The sequence below is a fragment of the Taudactylus pleione genome, unplaced genomic scaffold, assembly GCF_031769625.1.
Source record: "Taudactylus pleione unplaced genomic scaffold, aTauple2 ptg000934l, whole genome shotgun sequence".
In the NCBI taxonomy this organism is placed as follows: domain Eukaryota; kingdom Metazoa; phylum Chordata; class Amphibia; order Anura; family Myobatrachidae; genus Taudactylus; species Taudactylus pleione.
Window position 1 is genome coordinate 3,794,444 of NW_028285335.1, and position 17,570 is coordinate 3,812,013.

At 45.9% G+C, this 17,570-nt stretch overlaps 1 protein-coding gene across 3 annotated transcripts in view; it reads left to right on the forward strand.

Moving 5' to 3' along the window:
- PLXNB1 (plexin B1) overlaps window positions 1–17,570 on the forward strand; it is a 221,074-nt gene that overhangs the window by 135,857 nt on the left and 67,647 nt on the right. For all 3 annotated transcript variants that reach the window (XR_015872977.1, XM_088459764.1, XM_088459765.1), the window contains 3 exons: window positions 1,735–2,866; window positions 4,590–4,772; window positions 14,150–14,278. Coding sequence is in view for 2 of the 3 variants with exons in the window: in XM_088459764.1 (XP_088315890.1) it covers window positions 1,735–2,866; window positions 4,590–4,772; window positions 14,150–14,278 (1,444 nt within the window). In the remaining variant the exon portion in view is untranslated. The remainder of the gene's footprint in view (window positions 1–1,734; window positions 2,867–4,589; window positions 4,773–14,149; window positions 14,279–17,570) is intronic.

Here is a 17,570-nt window from a genome sequence, read left to right on the forward strand (position 1 = left end):
CCTCATTGTGATGTCACTGCTTCAAGCCTTCTTCTTAAAAGGGTGCTGGTGCCAAAAATGTGCATTTTGAGATGTATGTGCTACAACCTCCTCCAAAAATAGTTAAAAAAAAATCACATTTGTATTGCTATACTCTAAAATGTAGCACGTGGCAATAATAATTAGTTCATAGTATGTCTGCATTAACGCAGAAACAGCATCACGGGACCAGTGCAACTCATTTTCCTCTTTGGAGAGGTATCGCGGCTCATACACTCAGGGCTTTGTGTGTGGTTTTGCTCAAATAGATATTAGTCTGCAAAAAGCATCCATCAGCGGATGCAGGGCCTGATTCCGCTCTGTTTCATAGAGGATTGTAGTCAGACATCCCTTTACTATGGGAGGGAACGTGGCACGTGTGTGTGTGTCCATGTCATACCTACTGAGTCACCATACTCCCGTCACTGGCTCCTTTAGTAGTCTTGATACAGGACTTGTCTCTTTGATAGTCAGTGGTAGGGGAGGTAACGATAATTTACCACATTGGATATATGGCCATTTCACATGTGCCCCTCTGTGCTATGAAATTAAAAGAAGAGATGGGAATTTTTTTTGCCCACATAAGCCAGTTTTCCTGTGCAACCCAAAGCCCCGCTTCTCACACGTCAAAAGTTCTCCATGGAGTCATAACATCTACTTGAGTCCATTTTAATAAAGTGGTAATCGGACAATTGCCCTGGTAGTAATTCTGATGCCTTATGGCCTAGGACTGCGTAGGCTTTCCACCCAGGCCTGGCACAGGCGGGCATTTGCTCAATGCATCAAACCACATAATGCGTGCACAGTTCTAAGATCAAGGAATCGTGAACATCAACTTCAGATGAGATGCTCGGGGTTCAGACACCCGAATGCACAACCCGTGCAAAGCTGTTTCGCCTGTTAAGTTAGTTAATACATAGAACTTTAAGTTTTTCAGTACAGTAGTGTTTTATCATCTCCTGTAATTCTGTAAAAGTTTAGTGAGCCCAGGATATAACATAACTAGGTTCATATTTTAAGTTGATATTGCCCCAGGCATTGTGAGGTTTTGCTTGTCCTATCTTTATCCTGTATAACCTTCTACCCAATAGTCACTTGTCCTTTATTTTTCAGGAGAATAATAGATGTTTGGTAATAACCACGTAACAAAAAAAAGAAGATAAGATAAAGTAAAAATGGAAATACCACCAACATGTAACCATTTCAATCTGGACTAGCCCCTGAAATGTTCAATGTTTATCATATATCTGGTGTTATATTTATTAAAGCTTACCAGCTCTCATCTTAATCCACTGCCCCATGCTCCTTGCTCATTGTCTCTCCCCCCTGTGTCGCCCCTGTTTTTCTGCCCCTCTCCTATAGATTGTAAGCTCTCAAGAGCAGGGCCCTCCTCCCTCATGTGCTTTTCCCACACTCACTTATATTATCGTCTCCTCCCCACTGCTAACAGCGTCACCGACCCGTAGCTTTTGTGGATATTATGGCCCACAATGATTATATAGCTTATATATACAGTGCAGTAGTACCCTACGTTCCTCAATGTCTTGTGCTGTAAGTCTATTGCACTTTCTTTTCTTGATAAGTTTGAGCGGTTTCTAATTCTGTACTTTCGTAAAGGCGCCGGGGATTCCTTATGGCACCATAATATATTTCCAAAGTAGAAAGAGAATGATTTTTGTGTGTGATTTTAACCTGTATGTCTCATTTGTTTTACAGAATGATCACCATGCCTCCAGGATCTGTTCTTCTTACTGCCTTGTGTCTCCTGGGGACATCAGTCTCGGGCGCACAAGCGTATGTCACGTTCTCACAGAACAACACAATATTCAACCACCTCACGCTGGACACCAACACCGGAACCCTGTATCTTGGCGCAACAAACTACCTTTATCAGCTGACAGAGGATTTGGAGCTTGAGACGAAACCAGTTCAGACTGGACCAGTTTTGGATAGCAAGGACTGTTTGCCCCCAGTCACTGCCGAGTGCGCCCATGTACAGAACACGAACAACCACAACAAGCTTCTGCTGGTGGTCCCAAGCCAAGACGAACTCATCGTCTGCGGCAGCGTTTTCCAAGGCATCTGTGAGAAAAGGCGGTTGGGGTCTGTCAATGATATCCTCTTCAGACCAGAGAGACCAGTGGACTCCCAGTATGTTGCTGCAAATGACCCCAACGTCACCACAGTGGGTCTAGTTGGGCTTTCTAAGGACGGTACTCCCCTTTTGTTTGTGGGAAGAGGCTACACAAGTAAAGGGGTTGGTGGCATTCCTCCGATAACCACTCGGAACCTGAATATCGGTGGTGAGCCCCATTCCGTCTTCTCCTATGAAGAAACAGCCAAGTTAGCTGTAGTTGGTCGACTTTCGGAGTACAACCACCACTTTATAAAGATCTTCACTCACCGATCCAGTGTTTATTTCCTGTTTTATCGCCGTGACCTTAAATCACCATCCCGAGAGTACAAGACCTATATTTCCCGCATCTGTCCTGACGACTCGCATTACTACTCCTATGTCGAGTTGCCCCTCGGCTGCCAAGCTAAAGAACATACTAGGAGTTATAATCTTCTTCAGGCTGCCTATGTCACCCAACCTGGAGAGGACATGGCGAGGGGAGTCTTGAATACCGATGGGGATGTCCTCTTTGGCGTGTTCTCTCAATGGCATGCCGCTTCTGGTAAAGTTAGCGAGGAATCGGGCTTGTGTTTATATTCTATGGAACGTATTGACCAATTGATCAATCGGACCAGGGACCTCTGCTACACCAGGGACGGCAAGGACGAGGACAGGAGAGAAGTGTCCTACATCGAATATGATGTGAAGTCAAACTGTGTCCAGCTTCCCTCTGTAAGTTCTGTTCTCATGTGTTTACATACTAAAACCTAAAGTCAGAGATTCTGAGTTTGTGTCAACATTATATTTAAGGGCTTAGGTATTAGGGTGCGAGCTGGCGCTGCTGCAAGAATTCATGTGAGTGTTCCCGTATTTTTAAAGCGGCAATCATATTATAGACAAAATCAGCTTGGTTTTTGCTTTTAAAATGATTGCCGCTTTAAAAATTCAGGAACACTTGTATGAATTCTCGCAGCAGCACCATATTACATAAGCCTTTTATTGTTCGTTCCCATGATTTTATTTTTTAGTATTTATATTCGCTAATAATGACAGCACATTAATAATTAGTTTGCTTAATGTAAGTATTTAATTTCTATTAAATATATTTTTAAATATAAATTAATAATTTTTTGTAACTTTTTATAAATGTCACTGTATAGCGAAGGTCTCTTTCCTTGAGACCTCTGTCTGCCGGGCTGGGAGAACTCTGATATCGTAGATGGAGTATGAGGAAATTAGATATTTACAACGCACCGGCCCAGTGTACCGCCACAATTTTCTGGGGCCCACAGTGCAGAAAACGGGGTTGCAGGGAAAATATCTTAACTATACAACCACTGGGAAGGGGGAAATCATTTCTTACAGGATATTAGAAACTAGTAACATTTCTGGAAATAATATTTGTATAATCGGTGCATTGCAAAGTAACAGCTAAGTGATTTATACATGGAAGCCCCTCCACGGTCCTTTTGGCATTAATTGGCCATTTCCCTGGTCATGGCAGTACCCGAGTCCAAGGTTGTGGCCCGTTTTGGTCAAAAAACAATAAGTTGCGTTATCGTAATTTCCTGTAGGCCGCATCCTGGGGCTCAGGTAATGCCGCAGGGGAAAGACTACAGTCAGTCTCACTCAGAGCTGTCAGTGTGTAAGTGGTCTATTTACTAAGCAGTGTTAGGAGACAGAGTGAAAAGTGATAAGGTGCCAGCCAATCAGCTCCTAACTGTCATCTCACAGGCTGTGTTTGAAAAATGACAGTTGGGAGCTGATTGGCTGGCACCTTATCACTTTTCACTCTGTCTCCTAACACTGCTTAGTAAATAGACCCCTCAGTCTCTTGAGTGTCAGGGTGAATGTCAGTCTATCCGTTTGAGGGCGAGATACATCAAAGCTTGGAGAGAGCTAAAGTTCCAACCAAACAGCTCCTAACTATCATTTTTCAAACACAGACTGTAAAATAATAGAAGCTGGTTGGTTGGTACGTTATCTCTCCACTTTATAATATACACTTTATTTCTCTCCAGGATTTGATACATCTCCCCCAGAGTCTGGATGAAATTCCGTGTACTAGTTTCGGCCAATGTGGTTTGTGTGGGTAGTGAGTTACATGTTGTGGTTTTTTTTCTTAAAAGTTTTGTAAAGGATTAACAAATGTATGTTCCTGTCTAACTTTAGCAGTTGGGCATAGCACTGAATGCTTCACATAAATTTATTTCAGTTGACTTGGACTATCCGATGACTTAGGACCCAATTAGTTTGGTCAGCCAAAGACTGCGCATGCTTGAAAATCTTGATTCTTGAGGCTGATCCTATCGGTCCTGGTATTGCCGATTTGCGTTTGGGCCACACTCACGCGGCGATGCCTGGGCACCGCTTTTACATAATCGCTGCCTGTGGCCACCTCCGTTGTATTGGTTTCTGAATCCACTATGAGAGAATATCTGCTCTGTGATTACAGGACACCCTCGAAGCTTATCCGTGCGGTTCAGACCACACGCCAAGCCCTATGGCAAGCTGGCATCCGCTGGAGGTAGCCCCTGTGTTCGAGAGCCCCAACGCTCGGCTCACAGCCATCGCCGTCAATGTAGAAGAGGAGCACACAATCGCTTTCATCGGTGACAGCAAAGGACAACTTAACAAAGTAGGTGACTGGGAGATCAATGGAACTAAAATCAGTTTCTGAGCTGTGCACTGCTGTGTATTGATTGCCCTGGGTTATATTAGCTTATATATATCTATGTATATATATGCGATACAGACATGGATGGCACTCAAGATCAGTGTATGCAAAGAAAAAAATGTATATATTCGGTATATATTTTACTTTGTATAATGGTATTACATTGTGCCTTTGTATATCACCATTTAGAAAGACAATAAGACAATTCAACATTAGCCTTATAGCGAGCGAGGTTTTATAAAGATGATGAAATGGGGCTCGTTTGGTCAGCTTTTATTAAGAATTGGCACACCTACCCTCTGCTGTGTTCCAAATGAGCATCAGTAGAACGCCAGGGTTACAGCAAAGCGCTGGAAAATACAGGGTTTTCCGACACTAAAGCTGCGTACACACACAATGATGTTAGTAACCAACGATTTTAGTGAACGATTTTCGTTCAGATTTTCCCTTGAAAAAGTGAGCGAAAATCGTTCACTAAAATCGTTGGTTATTAAAATAATGAACGTTTTTCCTAAACGATGAACGATTTTTTAATCATGCATACAGTGAATGGAAATCGTTCATCGTTTATCGTTCATTCTGCACAACATGAACGATTTTCTGAACGAAAATCGTTTGTTGGACAGTCAGAATGGACGATGAACTACAAACTACAAACGTGAACGCGCATGAACGATTATCGTTCAGCTTAAAAAGATGAACGATTTTCCAAACGATTTAACGATAATGACATCGTTATAGTTAAATCGTTAAAAAAATCGTTAAGTGTGTACGCACCTTAAGGCCTGACTGCCGCTAACATGAAGATTAGCAGCACCAGGGTCAGATGCTGCCAGAGGGGCTCGCTCACGCAGTATTACGTCTGGAGCGCGGCATGACAAATTCCAATAAAAAAACTCCTCTAAATATGATCATTAAATGTAATAAAATATGTTCACTGCATCTATGTTTGCAGAATGCACCTGGTGGTTTGAGGGGGCGTTATATAACGAGGGCGCACCGTGGTAAAACTTATACCATACTTACATTCTAGCAGAGCAGGATTAACAACAGGGCACCAGGGGCTGTTGCCCAGGAGCCCCCACACATAGCAACATCACCAGCGTGGGGGGCAAGGTGACATATTGTGAACTGGGGGCACTTCAGTGTGTCTAACACTTCTGTGGTGCTGGAAGTATTTACACTTTTTTTATTACATTTTTAAATAACCTCGCCAGCATATTATCGTATTGACAGTTGTCTTGGTAGGGACTCCCACAAATTAGTTACCCTGGGGCCCCCACAAACCTTAATCTGGCCCTGTGTTCTAGATTTCCATATCTCAGTTAAATAAAGATTAATGGACAATAATGCACAGTAAATGCTGAGGGAACAGCTTTACTTTCTACAATGTTGTTTTCCTTCGTTAACCAGCTTAAAATATAGGTCTGTCCAATCACTGGGCCGTATTTGTTTAAGAACTGACCTTTGCAGTAGGAAAGAGTAAGCTGGTAATCCGGGCAGGCACAGCAAGGTGACTGGTGATAGTCAGTAATTACACTGTTGTTTTTCTGGCTGACCCCTCGGGCTGCTGGCACCTAATTTGTTCTAGAACAAATTCCTGATGTCTGTTCACCTGGAACAAATTGCATTATAACAGTTTCCTCTTCACACAACCAACGTTCAGCGCTGGATTTGGGTAGAAAGTTCTAAAGAGCAGGGCTCAGTCTGCTGATGATGGAAATGAAATGTTGTCTAAATCGTCCATCGCTGCTTTATATGGGGAGTTCTTCAATTGTGCATGAATGACCCATTAGTATGACGCATTTCATCCCAGCTAAATGCTCCGCTCCCAGACTTCCCACCTACTCTGCTGCTGTATGTACCTGTGCTGAATTCATTAGTCCATGTGAATACAATAGAAAAAACTATGAGAGTGGAACATTATAAGCTCTGCATAATAATGACAGTAATTGGGTAACACTGGTGCTTTTTTATTCTGATGGAACATATTATTACCGGCACTTTTTTCTCTTAATAATTGCAGTCCCTCTAATAGTTATATATTTATTTATTACCAGTTATTTATATAGCACTCATACATTACGCAGTATTTTACAGAGAATATTTAGTCTTTCACATCAGTCCCTGCCTCAGTGGAGCTTACAATCTATGGGCCTGATTCAGAGCCGGACGCTCTGACCAGAGCGCTCGCTCTGAATCAGGGCCCTCCTACCTCAACTTGGAGCGGCCTCTTGGTCGCTCGCATAGCTGTGGGTTACCACCCACAGCTATAGCGAGCGTCCATGACCATCGGGCTTGCGACGAGACCCTGCGGTAGGGTCTCGCTGCCGCAGGCCCTGGAGTGATTTTGGCTCTATCAGAGCCAAAATCACTCCCACTGACATCACTAGTGATGTCAGTGGGGCCGGACCCAGACGGTAGGCGTTCCCATGGGAACGCCTCCGTCTGGCAGCCACGCCCCCGGCACGCCCACCAAAGGGGGCGTGCTGTCACTCACCATCAACAGCACGCCCCCTTTGGTGCGAGACCCCGAACGATGGCTACCCCGTCGTTCGCCGAGTCTCGCGCATGCGCACGATGGAGGGAGCTCCGTCGTGCGCATGCGCGAGACCCGGTGAGCATGCGCATTTGGGTACCATCGACCCGCTTGCGAGCGTCCTGCGCTCGCGAGCGGGTCTGAATGAGACCCTATATTCCCTATCACATGTACACACATAAACACACATACTAGTGTTAATTTTTGCCAGAAGCCGATTAACTGACCGGAACTGGTCAGTTAATTGGCTTTTGGCAAAAATGAACACTAGTATGTGTGAGAGAACCCACGCAGACACCGGAAAAACATACAAACTCCACACAGATAATGGCCCCAGTTGGAATTAAGGGCCTGATTCAGGTTGGATCGCAATGCTGCATTCGCACGCAGCTAGCCGATGTTTGCATTCTGCGCATGCCTACAAGACGCAGTGCGTGTGCACGAACCAGGCGGTGCGATCGGGAATGCGATCGCAGCCAGTACGCAGACCCATCACTCATTGATTGACAGGAAGTGTGGTTTGTGGGTGGTGACGGGGTGGTGGTTGTGTGAATGCAGGCGTGTCAGTGCGTTTGAACGCCGTTACAGGGACGTGCATAAATTATTCACAGCGAACCCATACGCAGGCTGAAGTTTAGCAACTTCTGCGGCAGGGTCATGTCAACCACAAGTGTGCATGCAGCTGCGATATTACTCGATGTTACCGATGATTTTGCTTACTTGCACAATAGTACGGATGTGAGAGGAGGGTAACGGGGCGGCATTATGTAGTGCTGGGCACCTGCATCTTATGCTGCGAAGTGCGAATGCATTTGTTAGCATGTTTTCGCAGCCGTTTGCTTGTGAACGCAGCATTGCGATCCAACCTGAATCAGGCCCTAAGGACCTGATTCAGAGCTGCTCGCAAGCGGCCCGACGGTAGGCGTGCGCTTTGTTCTGCGCGTGCGCGAACTACTCTGTGCGATCGCAGCCCGCTCGCTCGCCCAGCAAAGACAGCCTAGTGAAATGAGTGACAGGAGAGGCCGTTTGTGGGTGGTAACAGGGGCAGGACACTAATAACGGGGGAGTGGAGGTGCGAACGCAGGCGTGCCTGAGTGTTTCCACGCTGTTTTTTTAAGGCGTGCATAATTAACAGGCAGCGTCACTGTACACGTCACATGCCTAGTTTTTACACTGAAGTCCTCACAGTGCTTGCAGTAGGGTAAGGCAACCACAAGCGCTGCGATCGCATCCGATGATGCTCGATGTACCAATGTTTTAATACACTTCCTGGAGATGGGCGTCTCTACATACGCTAGTGGGTGTTTGTATACACAGAGCGGTCGTTCGCACAGCCAAAGTGGGTGTGTTTATGCCTTGGCGAGCAAGCGCTTCCCATGGCGTCACTTTGACAAATTTGCATACGCTGGATGAGAGCGAGCGCATCTAGCGGGCGGCTCTGAATCAGGTCCTAAATCCATAATCCCATTGTTGAGAAGGCTTGGGAGTTCCATCATAATTATGTGCAGTTTCATTAATGCTACACACAGCAGCCAATCTGAAAGAAGCCGCCAACGGGATCTTTTCATTTTGGACGAGAGGATTAGGGCGCTGTAATATGGAGGCGTAATAGACATTGGGTCCCATAACTAACGAGCAAAAATACCAGCGGAAATTTTTGTTTAGTATCACTGTGATCCAAACGAAAATTCCACTGGTATTTAGTAATACTCACCCCTCCGGCGAGGTCCCGCGAAGTCCTCGTCCACGCTGCCAGTGACGGGGCTCCAGTGTTATGCACATGCACGACGGTCCGACTGCGCATGTGCGTGACACGGAGACCCGGCAGTGCCTGGAAGATTTTGCTGAAGCCGGAAATGCACCGCCGGGTCTCCATTTCCGGCAATGGGACCCGCAACGCTTTCGCCATCTGAAAGAAGGCGAGAGCGATGCTGTACAAACAGCGGTAATCTAATTTTACCGCTGTTTACTAAATACAGAAAAATGGTATAACCCCTTTAGCGAGCGCTACAGGGGTTCTATTTCGTTAGTAAATGGGGCCCATTGAGAGGAAAATGACAGGAAGAAAGGGGGACACAGGGGTGCAGCTGTGCGGTGTACACAGGCCTCTGAGTCCACGGGGGACCACACTGCACATCCTGCTCCCCTGGAGACTACACTAACCCCTCTGCCGATGCAGCTGGAATCACTGACACATGCGAGAGAGGGGTGAGCCCGCACGAGCACTGCCCTTGCGGGGACGTAAAGGGGCACACAGCTTTGAGAAGGAAGGAGACACTTCAGAATTGGGGGTGGGATGTGAGAATTGATTAGAGAACACAGAGTGCGTGAGGGGGTTCTGGGCAAACTGGTAAAGAGGGCGGCAAAGAGAGTATGAGACAGGCTAGGATGTAAGAGACACAGGGGCATATGTATCAAAGCTTGATGTGAGATAAAATTGTGAAATATATATCACCAACCAATCAGCTCCAAACTATCATTTCTTAAACACAGCCTGCAAAATGTAAGTTAGAAGCTGATTGGTTGGTGATATATATCTCACAATTTTATCTCACATCAAGCTTTGATACATATACCCCTCAGTGATGGAGTGAGAGAGGTAGGCTAAGAAAGAAAATGAATCCGATGTTGAAAGAATGAGGCAATATATTACTGGTTATTTTAGGCTCAGCGAGTAACAGCCAATTTAAAAATATAAGTCACCTTATATACCTTGAGAGAACTGAGGAAGTTTGACATTCCATTAATTTATACTTACCTGTTGGAGATACTGCAACACTAAAAATGGGAGAGGCAATCACATGATCCAACGCGTGGCATTGGATTGATAGCATGATGACATCACCATGACCCTGTATACGGATGGGGGCGGGACTTGATGACGCCCTTCACGCGTGCCATGTAAACAACCTCAGGAGCTTTGCCTATTCTCTCAGTCATCTGGGATCTCCCACCTCTCTCTCTTTTATTCAGGAGTCGCCCAGATGTTAACTGAGAGAGTCCTGGGCAGCTGTTATCCTGTATGCATTTGTTATGTAACCGAGTACAGGACAGTTTCAGATTTTCAGACATTTTCTGTGAACGATGTATAAATGTCTCTGCATGTTTACTGACTGGGGTTTTCTGTACACAGGTTAAATGAGTCATGTTTGTAAAGTATGTGCCCATTTACAATACAAAATAATTTCATTTTATTGTCATTAATTAGTGCAAAGCGTAATTATTCTCTGAGTCTTGTGGACAAGTCCTAACATACAACGTTACATTTCTCTTATATCGTATAACCTGGGCGTGTGAGAGAGAATAGGCAGCAGATCCTGCCATTAATAATATTACATTACAATAACATGTGGTACTATGCAAACAGGAACGTATATGCTCCATGACAAATTAAACTTGTAAAACAAGGGGCGGATATTTGGCTCTGTGCTCGTACCCCAGAGGCGTATTTTATTTTTTGACCATTTAAGATGCTGGTAAAAACACAAATGGCATAGTATTTGGCAAGTGTTTGTTACATAGGGGCAGATGTACTAAGCCTTGGAGAGAGATAAAGTACCAATCAAACAGCTCCTAACTGTCATTTTCCAAACACAGCTTGTAAAGTGACAGTTAGGAGCTGATTGGCTGCGCGTGTGTCTAAGCTGCATGGCGCATGTGTCGCGGTACATTACCTTAATCGCTCGCAGTGACTATTTAGTCACAGTTTGATTGACAGTCAGGGAGCGTTTGGGCAGGTAACGGGGAGTGGCAGTAAAGAACGTAGACGTGTCACATCCTGTGCCTGCGATCTCGTACACAAGAAATATGGGTCAGGCGTCTCATTTCTCATGGCCATTTGGCAGGACCGTAGACTAACTCAGAACTGCAACAATTTAATGATCTGCCAACGATGCTGCGCCATTGTACGCAGATGCTGCACCTTATTACGCAGTTGTTTGGATTTGCAAAGCCGCAGATGGTCGTCTCACTACATCTCCCGGCATCTGCGACATTTGCATATTTTCAATCCTGCAGAACAGCCGCGGGAATAGATATGCCGGAGCCATATTCCTTGCCTACGGGATCGCAGTGGTAAAGTATATGCCACGCCTCCGAAATGGTGGTGACACGCCTGCGTTCCTTGCCGCCACTCCCCGTTACCTCTTCCAAATGCTCCCTGACTGTCAATCACACTGAGAACAAATAGTCACTGCGAGCGACTATGGTAATGTACCTTGACGCATGCGCAGTGCGACATAGACACATGCGGGTTACTGATATTCTCCATAATCATAGCGTACAACTCTGAATGATTCCTTACCACATAGTCTCAGGAGCCAATTAGCCTACCAGCATATTTTTGGATTGTGGGAGGAGGCCGGGGCCCCCGGAGGAGGCCCACGCGGGCACAGGGGAGTGTGCAGTCTCCACGCAGTCAGGGCTGTGGTAAAAATTGAGCCCAGGGCCTCAGTGTTGTAAGGCGGCGATGCTGACCATTACACCAACCGTGCTGCCCAGCACTTACACCTACTCCATGCTAGGTGCAATTTGGCGTCCACTGTGCATAAGCAGGACTCAAAATACAACACATCTCAGGCATCGCGCCCTTGGGCACACCCCAACACACCCACAATATGGCTCTCTTCCCTCTGTTTGAATTGTTGCTGACAAATTGTCACCTAGAGACCCTCCACTTAGATACACACATACAACTGTGAGTCGTGCAGCCGGAGAAACACGTGCAGTACGCAAAGAATCGCTAGATGCAACCGCATAAGAAGTTACGTGCCACTTAGTCAGGCCCTAAATCTGTATTAGAGCAGCTGCGTCCATTTATTTTTCTGTAATTTATTGCTCCGTGGTTTAGTCCGCAACGCAACGCATACAATAGGGAGTTGTGTAGGGCGGCACTCAGAGTTATGAGTTAATTTCAGTAGCTGCTTATTTTCATTGTGCAGCAAGGTCCCCTGCCAGGGAAAGAATTATGTGCACTAACTTTAATAAACTCTATTGACGTTTTGCGGATTTCCAAAAACGTTGCTCCAGCCCCATCTAGTGGTGGCATTTGAGATTGAAGGTCCCACTGAAGGTCACGTAAACCTGATTGCCAACCTAAAACACCATGGCTTTGATGCATCACATGGAGCTAAGAATTAACTAGAGGCTCAGTGGTTTTCTGTCAGAAAGAGGCAGAATGCAGATTAAAGTTCTGTTGGCGGTGGCATAGCTTTGATGTGCAGACTTTGTCTGAATTCTCTATAGTGTGTGGATGGGCGCAGTAAAAGTTTTTTTTTCTCATGCACTTGGGGCCTGATTCAGACTTGGTAATAGAGAGAGATATCTCTCTCAACTGATCATCTTGGTGAAACCATGCTGCACTGCAGATTTGGCAGATTTAAAATGTGCAGAGAGATTTAGATTTGGGAGGGAGGTATCCAAACTGACATCTAAATTGTAGAGTAATAATAAAGCTGTGCAGTATTTGTGGGCTACATGTAAAAGCAGCCAGTATTTACCCTACATGCAAAAAAAATTATGTATTTACACCCCTTGCATTGCAACATGGTTTGTCCAGGTACACAGTTAAGTGCTATCTCTCTCTCTATTCCCAACTCTGAATCAGGCCCTTTGTCTTTGAAAATACTCCTGAACAGCTTAAATAATAAGGGCCGTATTCAATTAGCCGTGAAAAGCCGTTTTCAGGAAAAGTTTCCGCCGATGACGTAATTTCGCCAGGCGAAAACTTATCCTCGTATTCAAATCCAAAGATTTCTTGCCGGTGCGAAAAGTCTGCGCCTTGTAGCCAGTGTAAAAGTTTCGTCTCTGAATGCAGGCGAAAAAAAGTGCAGAATTGGGGGTTTGGGGTGCAAAGTTGCGGGAACACCCCTGTAGCCTTGTGACAGTTCCCCAAAGGTAAACTGTGTCAAAAAAAGTTAAAAAAATTACTTTAGATCACCCCAAAAAAAGTACTTTCGTTTTGGGGGTGAAATAGTCCAAAATAGGGGGACAAACTTAAAAACTAGCGAATAGACTCCAGGGGGTCCCCCAAGTATGCCCCAGGTGTTTTTTTGTTTGCAGGTGCTTGCTGAAGGTGCGTTTTTTACGTTTTTTAAGACCTCACTTTAGTGATTTTTAACCATACTTTCACCCATTTTCATGTACCCCAAATTTGCTGAGACTACTTATTTTAGCCCAAAAAGAAACTGCTAAATGCTCTTCTTCACCACTTGTGCAAAGATGCTAAATAGCAGCTATTGAGATCTTTTAAACACCCCAAATACCTCCAGCAGGGCTATTCGGGGGTATCCATAGTGATCCCCCATGTCAGTGCATTTTTTGGGGGGGTGTCAGGCTGATTTCCCCAAATCTGACAGCAGTTTTCGCCTGTTTGAGTTTCGCCGGGATGCGTTTTCGCGTCCTTTGGAATTGAATAGGGCGAAAAGGCGATGTAGGCGGAAAGTCCGGCAGGCGAAAAGGATGGGACTTTTCGCAGCTAATTGAATATGCCCCTAAATGTCCTTTGAAGACGAGAGATATACAGATCTGATTGAATGATCAGATCTGTGTCCAATTTAGCATGTGCTCACACTTGTTAGTTCTCCTGATTTCCAGGCAGATAAATTCCATTGTTACCAGTTTTATTTTGAGCAGTTTCATTAATCATTTTGGCACTGCCCATGAAGCTATGTCAGGGCACATTGGTTTAATGCTCCTTCAATGCAATTTCTAACTCCATGTACAAACAGATAATTATTGTATATAACTACATACACAGAACATGTGCTTTAATATATCTTATTGTTTATCTGATTTCCAGGTGTATCTTGGAGGAAATAATGATGCCCGGCAGTATGCCACTGTGCCCACACATTCCAACACAGCGGTTTCTGGTGATCTTCTGTTTGACCAGTCACAAAAACACCTGTACGTCATGACCCAATCCACGGTAAGAGTCCTTTTGGGATATTTCGGAACTGTGAAAACACAAATCTTGTTCTATATAAATTGTATAAAGAAACCAGTGTGCAAAGTGGAATGTATAGGAATCTGGGGGAGATGTATCAAGCAGTTTAAATAGTTGAGAAGTGGACCAGTGGGGAAGATGCCCATAGCAACCAATCAGCTTTGAGTTAGCATTTATCATATACATTCTATAAAATGATAGGCAGAAGCTGATTGGTTACAATGGGCATTTTCTCCACTTGCTCACTTCTCCAGTCTTTACACTGCTTGGTACATCTACCCTTTTGTTCTATAACGCAATGAATCTATTAATGTTGCTATTACATTGAATGTACATATTACTCTATGACCAGTGTGCGCTTATGATAAACATACAATCATAAAGGGTCGTTTACGGGGGAAATAAAACCTTCACCTGCAGCTCAAATTCCAGTTTGCGGCATAATTCCCCGATTGTTGTACAAGGGTTACTGGTGTCTTTTTGGGTTTAAAAATTTACACCCTAAAAGGGCGCACTTATCGCGCTTTTATTGCCGGACCCCTTTAATTTAGGGACCAGCAATATTTGCTTCTCCAGTATACTTTATGGTGCTGTAAGTGCTGTATGGCGATTTGGCAATTCCTCTATATCCTGTTCGGCAAACCAGTATCCAGGGGGCACTGAGGCCCATTTGGCTGTCAGGATTCAGCCCGGGATCGGCTGTTACTTACCGCAGCGCCGGCTTCCCCTCACTAGCGAGCGCGATGAGACGTCAGTTGCGGCGGTGGGTGACACGCTGAGTATTCTCCCCGGTGCCTAGGTGACTTTCACGCAATCCTCCATATCGGAGTTCCCGCGGCGGTGGTCATGGGCGCAGCCAAGTTGTTTGAATCACATTACAGTCTCTCATCCAACGGTAGACTTGTCAGTTCTCAACTGACTTCCTCTTTCAATGGACAGCTACCTGGGGGTATAAAGCAGGACTCCTGGTAAAAGGAAGTTGCCTGATCAACTTCACTATTTCCTTGGTGGTTGCTGTTGCATCGTTGCCAGGTTCCACAAACAAATCTTCAAGTGATTATTCCCAGCGTTATTCCCCAGTGTGAAATCTGTACACAGATGATGTACTGAGTATTTGTAGTTGTACTCAGTACATCATCTGTGTACAGATTTCAAGTTCTCTACTACAGTCAGGGGCGGATTTACCGATAGGCAACCTAAGCGGCTGCCTAGGGCCCGGCGGGTCCCAAGGGGCCCGTGGCCGGGCCTCTCTGAAACCCGGCCCTGGAGGAGAACCTGCTGCACTGCCACCAGCCGGGGAGAGGACGCACACCACACTGGCTGCTACAAGTCTGACACAGTATACACTGCAGCAGCAGGGCCACGGGGATGGAGGCTCAGGCAAGGGAGGAAGAGGAGGAGCTACAGGCCACGGCTGGCCCTATCATTACCGAATCTTAAAGGGTCCCGTTGAGTGACTCTTCCACACTGTCACTCACTTGCCTCATCTCCGTGGCCCAGGAGGCTTTGCATCGCTAACGGCGGCGTGACGTCATCACGTCACGTCGCAACTAGTACACTGAGAGGAGGAGGCATTGGCACAGGAAGAGCCACACTCGAAGAGCCATGGCCATTCTGCCTTGCAGACCCGCAGCGTCCACGGCAGGTACAGTAAGTTTGGCAGGGAGGGAAGAAAGGTGCTGTGAGAGGAGGGGAGGGTGGTCTGCGCTGAGGGGGAGAGGATGTCTGTGCTGTAAGTGGAGGGGGTCAGTGCTGTGAGAAGATGGGGTCTGTCCTGTGAGAGGAGAGGAGAGGAGGGCTGTGCTGTATGGGGGTCTCTGCTGTGAGGGGGCTGTGCTGTATGGGAGTCTATGCTGTGAGGGGACTGTGCTGTATGGGAGTCTATGCTGTGAGGGGGCTGTGCTGTGAGAGGAGAGGGGGCCTGTGTGGTAAGAGGGTCTATGCTGTAAAGGGAGAGGTTCTGTGCTGTGAGGGGGTCTGTGCTGTGAGGAGGTCTGTGCTCTGAGGGGAGAGGGGGTCTGTGCTGTGAGGGGAGAGGGGTTCTGTGTTGTAAAGGGCTCTGTGTTGTGAGGGGAGAGGGGGGGTCTGTGTTGTGAGGGGGTCTGTCTTGTGAGAGGAGAGGGGGACTGTGCTGTATGGGGGTCTATGCTGTGAGGGGGCTGTGCTGTACAGAAAAGGGCTCTGTGCTGTGAGAGGAGAGGGGGCCTGTGCGGTAAGAGGGTCTATGCTGTAAAGGGAGGGGCTCTGGAAAGAAAATATAGTGCTATGTATTGTTTGAGGGAGGGGGGGCCCAAAACCAGTATCTTGCCTACGGCCCCATGAGGTGTAAATCCGGCTCTGACTACAGTGCTTTACCTGAATCTGGATCACCAGTGTGTGTACTCAGTACATCATCCGTGTACTGATTTCAAGTTCTCTACTACAGTGTCTTACCTCGCCTGGATCACCAGTGTGTGTACTCAGTACATCTTCACCTGAGTACTGAATCCAAGGGTCTCAATCCAGTGTTTGTCCTGCGTTAGGATTATCCTAAGTGTACTCAGTACAACATCCGAGTACTGAATCCTAGTGACCTATTCCAGTACTTTATCCTGTACTGATTTTCAGTGAACTACTCCAGATTTCCAGGGTATTATTGGAGCCTCATAGCACACCAACCCTCATTGATATTCTAAATTATCAAACTCCTGTGTCTTCCTTCCCTATTGTTCTTTTTTCTTCTGCTAGTATTGGATACCTGACCAAAGGGCCGCGACCTGCTTGCTGGGTGCAGCTGAAGCCCAAATCCCAATTGGAGGGGTCACTGGCGGAGACCTCCCAGTAGGTCAGACTTCGCGCCTTTAGTCAGGTCTAGTCAACATCCGGTTCTAGCTGTTTTAGAAGACTTATTCCCAGTCTACTCGGTAGCTGCTCTCCACACCCTAGTTCGCCGGCTTCTAACCCTCTGGCTGAGGACCTCCAGACTCTCAACGTGACATTTGCACTGTTACCCTAATAGCTAAAGTTATGCCATTGGTGAGAATTTAACATTAAATGGAATAGTAAATATTTATACTATTATTTTCCTAGATGTTGTGCCAGGAAGACAATGTCCCAAATGTAAAAGGCTCCGATTTGTTTATCCTGCACGACTTCAGCAGTATAGCCGACAGATGATCACGCCAGGATCAGGAAATTGGAGCCTATTAACATTGGGACAATATTTCAGACACACCGATGCCTTACTATTATTTGATTTTCATTGTTCACACAAGTTTTGTTATATAATTAGGAC